Source organism: Culex pipiens, chromosome 3 (genome assembly GCF_016801865.2).
Source record: "Culex pipiens pallens isolate TS chromosome 3, TS_CPP_V2, whole genome shotgun sequence".
NCBI classification, from domain to species: Eukaryota; Metazoa; Arthropoda; class Insecta; order Diptera; family Culicidae; genus Culex; species Culex pipiens.
In genome coordinates this window covers 141203059-141214329 of record NC_068939.1, presented here as the reverse complement: position 1 = coordinate 141214329, position 11271 = coordinate 141203059, and the positions used below count along the sequence as shown (strand labels likewise).

The 11271-nt window shown below is 38.6% G+C and overlaps 1 protein-coding gene across 1 annotated transcript in view; it reads left to right on the top strand.

The window, feature by feature from the left end:
* The first annotated feature begins 417 nt into the window (after positions 1-417).
* The window catches only part of LOC120417538 (uncharacterized), a 27701-nt gene continuing 16847 nt past the window's right edge, over positions 418-11271 (top strand). Inside the window, exon 1 of the mRNA XM_052709641.1 lies at positions 418-622. Within this exon, the coding sequence (XP_052565601.1) occupies positions 602-622 (21 nt within the window). The 5' untranslated portion in view covers positions 418-601. The remainder of the gene's footprint in view (positions 623-11271) is intronic.

Here is an 11271-nt window from a genome sequence, read left to right as displayed (position 1 = left end):
GAGACGCAGGGTTATTGAAACATTTTATAATTATTTCTCTTTTTATCAAACAAAACATCATGAAACCCGCAAATCCCAACTTTTCGTACAACTCTGCGCCACAACTCCCGCTCGACGACCTCCAACAATCAACGGTTCGCGTTGATCGCGAGTTGAACCGCACCACACACACACTCCCCAACACACAGAGCTCAAAGCTCCGTTTTCCTCGTCAGCCTGACGAACCCGGCTGGGAAAGGAAAGCCGACTCCACCCGATCGGTCGGCGGCGCAAGGCGGCCCCGGCAATCAATCCGTACCGTAGAGAGCGCGCGGAGTGAGAGGGGACCAGAGTTACCAGCCAACGACGACGACGACGACGACTCCGCCAGCCCAAAAACACTCCCCTTAGTATAAGACCCACGCGCCGCGGTCCGCAGCTGGTTATTTGTTTTCGGAAAGTCTCGACGAACGGATCAGGAGGTTCGAGTCTATCAGAGGAGAAGGAGGTTCGTCGTCGTTTGTTGGAACCGTGCCCAGTGACTTGGTGAAAAATTATTTCTGGAGCAGCAGCAGAAGCAGGCAAAAGTGATTCAAGGCCCATCCCGAGGTCAACCCAGACCATGAAGAACACGTTATTACCGGTAGGTGGAAAGTGTCTCGAAATGTTAAAGTTGGCAAGTTTCTTTCGAAAAAGTTCAAGAAGATCGAGCCCTTTTAAGTGGTTGAACTTTTCCCTATACGTTAATCAAAGTGCTTGAGATGCCACGTTGCAACCTGGTCGCGCGTCAGCGTGAAGAAAAGGCGAAAGATCATTAATAATCTCAAGGATATTGCACCCAGTCAGTCAAGTTATATAGTGATTGCATGCTATATACAGTTTATTACCAGTCAGTGTAGTGTTGCTGTTAAGGAGAGTAGAAAGAAGAAAAAAATGGATCACCAGAACCAGTTGAACTAGTTGTAAGGTTGCTGAAACAACGCAATCGATGGTTTCTACACTTACTTACTTTAGTGGCGGGTTCATGATGCAAATCGAATAGTGCTAAAGCCGCAAAGCCTTGGTCTGGAGATTGGGCAAAAAAAAAGTTGACACCCGTAGGGTGTGTTTGCAACAAGGGCGGTGTACTAGACAGTGAGGAATAGTTTAACATAAGGTGGTTCAAATATTGTTCGAAAACGCAACAGTTTCACTTGTTTCATTTTTTTTTTAATTTTCTTGAATGCCAATGGGATACCTTCAAACTAATAAAAGTAATACTGTGAAAAAAGATTATTATACCGTCATCAGGAGTGCGTTTTTGCATAACCTAATCTCACCCCAGACCCAATGTCACCCCTGATGACGGGATCAATTTTAATTATATGAAATGCTATATTTTCCTGCTTAACACACTAGGATGACGAAACTGACTTATTCAGTCACGTGAGTTCCATGCCGGAGGCTACCGATTGTACGGAATCTTTCTAGTATAACTCAATATTATTTATAATTGAATCAGGATTATATCCAAATCAGTTATATCTTATACATATTATACAAGGGTACATAGCAACTGATGGGTATTCTATAGCATTTATATCCGAATTTTTTTTCATTCATTTGAAGGAAATTCACTAAAATTTAATTCTCTCGATCTGAGCGTGGTCAGTGAGCCCAAATCAATCATACCTCGACGAAACTGAAGCGTTTACTGACATCATCTCCGAAAATGTCGAGTTGTGATCATCAAAGAAATTTTCCGTTTAGGGATTATTTCATGATTTTTGATTTTGCAAATCTTTGTCAGAATCCCTTCAAAAAGTTAACAATGCTCACTGGGAGTCCTGACCAGACCTGGTTTCGACTTGCGACTTCCAATCCAGAGATCGTGAGTCCGATTCTTGTGCCGGGATGATGAATTTAATTTAATCGAATAGAGGAGAGAATCTCTAAACATAACCTCAAAGGGAAATTGAACTTTGGTAGCTGTCATGGCAGCTTGGGGAGTCAGATTTTTTTGGTAAATTGAAAATTTTAAATCAAGTTTACATGATCGGTTTTATGTCCAATAAAATCATAGCGCCAATACACCAAAACCCTCGTTTGCGCTCAGGTGTTACGCTTTGTTTTTCGTCGATTTCTCTGAAACGACGAAGCACCCAAGAAGCACCTTTGCAAAACTTTTAAAGCAATTTATACGCCTTGTGCAGATCTACAAATTGCCTTTAAAAGCATGGTCTAATTTTAAACCTTTCTAAAAATGTCCATATAAAATCCTCATTTCATTCTAGGGACCTTCCATAAACCACTTGGAAACATTTATGCAAATCTGAAATCCAGTAATAAATAATACTATTAATTTACACAAACCGTGTAAGAGAGATGGATGCAGAATCTACGTTCGAATAGGACGTCAATCCGGTTATGGACACCAAGAGGGTGCTGTATCCAATCCCTCGCTTGGTCCAGGCCAATGATAATAGAGCTGTCAGACCAAAGAGTAAAACGTAAACAATTTTGGTTGTTTACGTAGGTGCAAACGGATCAGAAAAAAAAACAATTGTAAACAAAATTGTATTTGTTCATTTCTTTAACTGGTTTTGAGTTGCAAAATAATGTGTAGGCCAGAAAATAATCAAATAATTGGGCGCCCTATACAACAGTTAAATAGTAGTCAGAGCCTAATTTGTTCACATTAGTTTTTGATCGGGTAAACGGTGGTCACCTGAATGATCTTGAAATCAGTTATGCGGATTTGTGATATTCATTGCTCCATCATTCCCTTGACGGACAGAAAATCAAAAAGTTCATATTTCAGAAAATTTATCAAATCCGCTTAAAAGATGATTTTCAATCACTCCTGAAAGTTTCATGAAGACATTTCATGATTAAACTGAGTAAGAGTCGATTTGCGCTCAAAATTTTGCCATGCACAAAGCAAACTGTCAAACTTTGTGAGCGTTTTTCTCTGAACACCGAGTTAATTTACGGGTGCCTCGATATCTCGAGATGGGATGGACCAAATTGGCTGAAATTTTAGGTGAGACTTACAAGACATATTCCGTGTGCATGACGAAGCCCGATTTTAAAATTTTAAATTTTAAAAAAATACAAAAATCAAAAACTGGCGATTTTTGAATCAAAAACAGAAAAAAATATTTTTATCTTTTTTTTTAAATAAACTTTTGAAAACCGGCCTTCGTCATGCACACGAGACCGGTTCAACGAGGCTTCACCAAAATTTTGAGCCAATTTGGTCAAAGCAGTGTGGAGATATCGTGGCAACCGATTTTTGAAACTGCTTGCTTAAAATAGCTTTATCTCGGCAAATATTCAACCAAATGTCTTCAAATTTATTTTGATAATAGTTGATAATGTATTTTTTAATGTCCTGAAAAAATATTTAAAAAATAGTATTAGTGTGTGCACAAAAAACCCTCTCACATTTTTGTTGATTTTCTTGTATGTAACCCCTTAAGGTTCTCAAATTAGATTTTTTAAAAACTAACACCCACAGAATAATTATAACAATTTCAAGATTTCCTTTTAAATGACTGTAATTTTGGGTGTAGATTCTTAAGAGCGAGTTTTTCACCAATGTGTAACAGGTCGTATCGATTTGGATGAAACTTTCAGCGTTTGTTTGTCTATACATGAGATGAACTCATGCACCCAAAGTTAAAGAACGAGGGGATAATCCTCACGAAAAGAAACGTGAGGAAAGTGCTATTTTGCGAGAGTATAGTCCTCTCGCGTGTTCATTCGTTAATTGGAACAGTTCATCCTATTGAGTGGCTTATATGGACAAATGACCGCCAATTAATCACCGAACCATGGTGGCCCATACGGCAAAGGCACGGTTCAATATGCCGAAGGTCTTGGGTTCGAGTCTCGGTACCAATACTTTTTTTTTCGATAGATGAACTTTTTTTAAAGATGAACCCATGAGCAAAGTACTCTCGGTAGTTTCGGGATTTATCCTCTCAGTCCGCACACAGTACCATTTTACTACCGAATCGTGCTCTTTATCCTCTCGTATGTCGATGTCCAGTTCTGGGTGTGACAAGTATGAGCCCTCTACGACAAAGGGAAGTGGGGTAAAACGGGCATTGAAGTCTGAGGTCCAAAAAAACAAAATAAATCTTAAAATTGCTCGCATTTCCGCAAAACTTCATCAATTCTAACTCTCTTAGATGCATTTGAAAGGTCTTTTGAAGCACTTCAAAATGATTGATGCCTTCCTTACATAAATATACTCTTGAAAGGGTTGTAAAATTTTCAATCTTTTGTAATGAATGGAAAGGCCTTTTGGTTCGCATGATAGATCCGGACTACATTTTTATCATAATATCTAAGAACCGGCTCATAACTTTGCGAAAATTCAACTGATTTTGATGATTAAAGTAGCATTCGAAAAGAAAATTATTCTAGTTTAGTTTTTAGTTGTACTGGAACAAGGTAACAGTCCATGTCCACCGGAGATTTTCCAGACATTCCGAGACCGTGGCAAAAAGTCACTTTTTTCAGTGCGTGTCATTTTTGCTGAGATGAGATATATATTCCATATTATTCCCTGAAAGTACAACTAATGACCAGTCGAATGCAACCTGGAATATTACATCCGTTGAAAATCCGCTAAGGAATGGCAATTTCCATAGAAAGACCAGAATCATGTTCCTGATATGGCCTATTCTCGATTTCAGTCGGAATTCGTCTTGCTACGCTCGAACTTCATAAAATGTTTTGAAAATGCTTTTCGGAAACATTTTTTGAAGAATCTTCAATTCTGACCACATCAAAAAATCCTAAAAATATGGTTTCATCAGGAAAGTTTTTCCAAATTTAATGAAGATGTTATTTCCGAGAATTAGCAACAATCGGATTACTATTGCGTCCTCCACTGGTAAAAAATGTAAAACAGTTGCTTTTCTTCATACATTTTGACGATTTTTCCCATACAAACTTCAAGCGTTTAGAGGGAGGGGTACCCGTGGTCGGAATGAGCTCAAATTTGGAATTTAGCCTAAACAATCAATCTTCGATTTCAGGTGGTAGACCGGATTTAGAGCACCCTTATGTACATGAAACCATCGGTTTTCTTCGACTTTTCTGAAGAAAAATGCTAAAAAAAACCCTCAGAAATTCTTTTTTTTTAATCGCTCTAGTCCCCGACAAAATATTCTGGCGAACCCCGCAAAGTGTGTCAAACTTTAAATAATATTTGCATTCACCGAATACTTTATGAAACATGAGTCCAATTTCGTGCCATTTTTAAACGATCGTCGATCGAATCATTTTTTCATCCAAAAACCATTAACTTTATCCACATCTATCTTTGCTGATTAAGCATAACGCTTTAAAAAAAATAGAAAGACAATGTGCGTTCAGTTGCCCAGCTGCGCGACAAAACTCCACGCCTTTTTTAAAGTCACTCCGATTTTAGTAACTTACCCTAATTGCAACAGATACAAACTTGTGCGTTTGGCGAACTCGTTCCGACACCGAGCCAGCAACTCTTTTTTTTTTTCTTTTCAAAGACACCGAAACAGGATCGGCTTGGTTTGGTTAAACTTTGCGTTGAAAACTATTATTAATTCGTGTGAATGTGTCTGGATTAATTTATTTACCACATCGAACGTTCACTTTTCCTAAGCGGCCTCCGGTGATTGTGCCTCGGAATGTGGCGCGCGTGAAAACTGGTCATTTACTATTTAGTGACGGGGCGGGTCAGTCAATCACACCAATCGGGCAGATGGCGGTTCTATGATAAACTAAGTTCTAGTAGATTGAGTTCTGGCGAATGTTGACACGGAAGCACTATGGTTTGGAAACTTTTTTTTTATCGTTTGTTTTTTTTAATTTGTGAGTTGGATGAACTTCTGTTTGGAAAAACTTTAAGAGTCAATAACTTCTCATTTCCAATTAACATCGATGAACAAGTTTCCCATAATTAAAACCATAATTGCTACGAAAGCCAGGTCCAATTATGCCCCATTGATTATTATCTAACTTAAAACGGATGCCATTTGGCTCGTGCCCATCGTCGGTCGTCCAAGGCAAAACGCACCGTTTTCACGCAACGATAGCTTAGAGACAACATCTGCGCTAACCAAACCAGACGCAGCAGCAGCAAATCTCCTCGCCGGACCGAGTAAACTTGATATTGAAACATCTTGGCATCTTGGCGAGGCCGGTTCCCCAACCTTGGACCACCGGGGCAGGCCACGCGACCAGGAAGTGCAAACTGCAAACTTTGTGCGCGCAGCAGTCAACCGAAACGACGTCGTTAAGATCAAGCCTAGGCTTTCCGTTTCGTTTGGCAGAGAGCTTTAACAATCTCATTTGTTTGCTTACCCCTGCATGTGGCTGGCTGAACATAACCAACCACTCAAAACGCTCTTCTTCCGGCAATTAGAGAAAGTGCAGCATGGTTAATTGTTCGTCACAGGCGAAAGTGGCAAAATTATCACACGTAATCGTTTGTTGTGATCCAATTTTTCGTAATTTTTTGAACTAACCTGGCTACAACCTTGTCTCAAGGTCCTGCGAGAAACGACATCTACGTTTTTTGAGAACATGCAATCTGGGTAGTTATGGTTGTGAACCGCCAGTCCAGTTTGGTAATACATTTCTTTTCGGTACGCGAGTTTCATTCCTGTTTGGCCGATTCAGTTCGAGTTGTATTTTATAACAGCGGGTTCAGCCGCGAATGTGGATTGATTGGTCGTTGTGAAACTTAATTGCGTGCTTTTCTGTTTAAGTTTACCTAATATTGTTACATATTTACACCTTTTTGTAAAAAGGTTTAATATCGATAAATTTAAAATAGATTTGCCGTGCAATTATTTTTTTTACATTATTTAATTAAAAATGTCTTTATTGAACTTTCTAATAATAGTTACTTAAAACTAAAAAAAGTAAATGCATTGAAATATTGAAAACCAGTAGAAAGAGTAAACTACGAACTGTATTTGAAGATAAATCCTCCAAGCGTTCTTACTTGTTCCTGACGAGTTTTGCACCCACGCAGAGTTGTTGTCATCTCGATAAAAATGTTCAGAAGTTCTTGTGGTGAAAACAGGTCACTACTGCCTTCACCCGTTGATGCTGGTTGGTTTTCCCTCGGTTGCTGACTGAAGCCTGGAGGTGTTGTATTCTCTTGCTGCCGAAATTTGACAAACTCAGCACGTTTTGGGCAGCTTCGATTCTTGGTCGAATGATAGCCACCGCAATTGAAGCATTTGGCTTCGATGTTCTCGTTGATTGTGTTGCAAGCTTGAGATTTGTGCTCACCTCCGCAGGTTGCACAGCGACTCTTGATGAAACAGTTCCTTCCACTATGCACTGTGCAAGCAGTTCGAACATTGCGTCACGTCACGGTGCACTGGACGATAACGTTCCCAAGTCACGATGATGTTGAAAATTGCCCGAACTGCCTTCAGCTCAGACGGCGTTGTCGATCCTTTCTCGAGATGAACCAGGTACAGTTGATCACGGTACTTGATGTCCTTGTTGTGTCTCGTCATCTTGAAGACTTCGATCACGTTCAACTTAAGAGTTTTGAGCTCTTCTTTCAGCACACTCACATCCATGTCGTACAGGCCTCGGAGGACCTGTTTCATGGGGCGTTTACCTGGATCGTCATGGCTGTAGTATTCAATCTTTGTGTTGTTCAGGAAATCCCGAACGTAGTTGTAATCTTTTCTGGTAGGTAGCAGAATTTTGAGTCCATCAGCACACAAGCGAATGGAAGCTCGTAAAGCACCAGATTTGATAAACCCGGTCAGCAACTTTCGCACCGAATCCGATGACGATGTTTTCACAAAAATGGGTGGCAACTTTTCCCGTCGTTCAAATTCTTTCTTCTCGCTCACGTCCACAGGGAGGGTAGCGAACTGGTTTCCTGACGAATTTTGAGCGTCCTTGTCCAAACTGCCTGGCTTTGCAGGTAGCGCTTCGGCATTCTTTAACTTCTTCAAATCTGCCGATCCTGCTGGCGAGGACCGCCTCTTTTTCTTGCCGTGAGGCATTTTTTGCACTTTTTAGCACTTTTCAGGAGCTGATATCGAGGAATACCTCTCTCGTTGTTGGTTTCCAAAGGAATGATGTGAAGTTCTAGTCAAGACTCTTGACAAGAGTAATTAAGTACACTTTTGAAAATCGACTCTCGTTTGTTTTTTTGATCTGACGATATCTCGGAAACTATTGCACAGTGGTCGCAACAATTTTGGGTTTAACATAGTATTTTAAATATAAACTCAACATTCCAAGGAGAAATATAGATTAAGCGGGCAAAACTGCATGGAAAAATATAGGCTTAAACTTTGGCATTTTGATAGGGAAAACATACGTTTTCCCTTAAAAATTAGAAATTTTCCAATATACTTTTTACACGGAGAAAAAAGAGTTCCCAAAATCGTGAACACCCGTTCATGAAATTGGGAACCACGAACAAAGTGTTCAAATGCCATGGTACGATTTTCAAAAACGTACCATGGAATTTGAACACTTTGTTCGTGGTTCCCAATTTCATGAGTGGGTGTTCACGATTTTGGGAACTCTTTTTTCTCCATGTAGGATGTAACAAAACGGGACAATTTTGCGGGCATTTAAGGGCATGATCCCCAAGATATACCGAGAGCGCGAAGGATTCATCCATTATTTGAATTTTACAGAATTTGTAACACCGCCGTTGAAAACTTCAACTTTAGTGTCCAGGGCATTCGTGGAAATACAATGTCCCATCCCAGAGGGTCCCGGAGTACCAAACCTTCTTAGCATGGTGCTCTCAACGAATACAACCAAAATCTCGGAGCGTATGGTGGTGTGTCCCCACACTTCTTCCTCCCCTGACGATTCAGAATTGTGTTGTTGTTCGAACACTCAGTGCTCAAACTCAACCCAATTACGAATCATCTCTGTGATACGGCTTTACGCAGTAGGCCTGGCCGCTTTAACGCTTGTGATGTTTCAATGCATTCCGATGCAATGGTGCACTGCAAATGTTAATAAATGACAAGAAGAGTGCTAGGCGTCATCTAACCTAAGGCACTCTCCATGATCCCTTCGAAAGATTGGCTGCGCTAGTGTCTGATTAGATTAGATTAGATTAGATTAGACACTCTTCTGGCAGCACTTGCTGCTCCTGCAGAAAAGATTGAGGAGGGCTTCGCGACTCTCATGCAACCAAGCAAGCTGATGGTTGCCAGAAGAGCTTGAAGATAAAGTTGATGTTTTCTGCGGCGGTGTTATAAATTCTGTAACATTTTTAGTATTTGACGAATCATTTCGCACTTTTCGGTAAAGTTGTTCCCTGGAAGTATGCGTATGAGCTCATGAGGTTTTTGAAAAATGCAAAAATCGTTATGTGGCTTAAAACTGGCAAAACTCAAAAAAACACCGATTTTACGGGTTAAATCTCATTTAAAATTCAGGCTCAGTACTTCTAGAGGATCATGCCCTGCAATAGGGTAGGGTAGTCATCAATGAGACACTTTTGGTTTTCAACTTTCAACGATTTTTGTATTTTTTTTTTTTCATCAGCATGTTTTAATGAGCTTGTTGTTGCATTTTCTTTCTTTTAATGTGTTCTAACATTGACCAAAATATGAGATCGATCTGACGTCTACAGCCAGAGTTATTCAACTGTCTCATTGTAGACGCATTTGGTAGGAACAATGAGACAGCTGGGGAACAATGAGACACTCTTCAAAAATCAATACTTTTTTAGTAAAACATCATGTTTTTATATTGTTCCATTGCGACTTGCTTTGAACATTTTCAAACAATTTTGTCAACATGAAACTTTAATTAACAAAAGTTATACTAAAAAGTATTTAAATTTTGTTAAATCCATATATTTTACGAAATAAATTTATATTTTTGGTTAAATGAAGTTTAAACTCAATAAATATGCCAAAAATCACTTCCAATTCATGTTTTGAAAGATTTCCATAGATTTTGAAAAGTTTATTGAAGAAAAATCAAAGTGTCTCATTGTTACCCATGGGCCGAAAAGAGTGGGGAACAATGAGACAGCCCTGGATTCTGGGTATATTCTAATTTTTGGTCAAACCTAATAAAATGACATTATAGCCCAACTCATGCCCTGTAAAATGTCGAAAGAAATTTTGAGAAATATTAGTTTTTAAGTTAATGGTAGCCTATGAGCGAAAATGTAATTTTTAGTCAAAATTTACTTTTACACCCCAGAATCAAACATGTATGAATAACTTTGCAAGGGAGCGTCCATAACCAAAGTTACTTTTATGGTAGACGTGTATCTAGTAGACACGCCTTTCCCCCAAATATGAGCCAGATTGGTTGAAACTACGTCTTGTGAGAGCCATTTTATCATTGTTCCCCGTGTCTCATTGATGACTACTCTACCCTAATGCCCGCAAAATTGACCCATTTTGTTACATCCTAATAAGGCAGTTGCAAATATTTTTCAAAGTTTTTGTATTTTTTTTTTGTTTTTGAATTTTTAAGATTTTGATGTAGTCATTATTTTTTTTCATGATTTTTTTTAGATATTTTGGAGATGGGAGGGATGTTACTTTTACAAAATATGTGCATTGGCTTTAAGAAATTAAATGATGTTACTGAAGAAAATTCAAGTTATTTAACGCATTTTGACATGACAACTGTTACGTCTTGTTAAAATTTAAAGTTTTGGTAAAAAAGGGTACTCATTTGAGCAATTCTCTGTGAAATCGGTATTTTTTTTTAATTTTTTGTATTTTTTAATCCCGCTGTAACTTTTACCGAAGGCATCAACGGTATGCCAAAAAAAGCCATTTTGCATCATTAGTTTGTCCATATCAGTCCATAATACATGAAAGTTCAAAAATCTGTTTCTTTCGAAGAAATTTTTTCATCGATCATCGGCAAAGTTGTAGGTATGGATAAGGAAACACTGAAAAAATAATACACGGTAAAAAAATGGTAATTTTTAATTTCACTTTTTGTCACTTAAACTTGATTTGCAAAAAACACTTTTTTATCTGATTTGTTTTAGGGAACATCAAATGCAAACTTTTCCGAAATTTTCAGAGTGTGCAAAAAATAGTTGACTGAGTAATGCATTTTTAAATCAATACTGATTTTTTTCAAAAATTCGAAATATTGGTCGCAAATTTTTTTTCAACTTCATGTTTCGATGTAAAATCGAATTTGCAATCAAAATAGTCGTAGTTATTATTATATTTTTTTTCAAATTAGTGCTCATGTTTGCCCACTTTTGCAGCGAGTTAAAGTTACCGTTCCAATTTTTTTGGAGCCTTGGGAGTTGGAATGTTAACTAAGGAT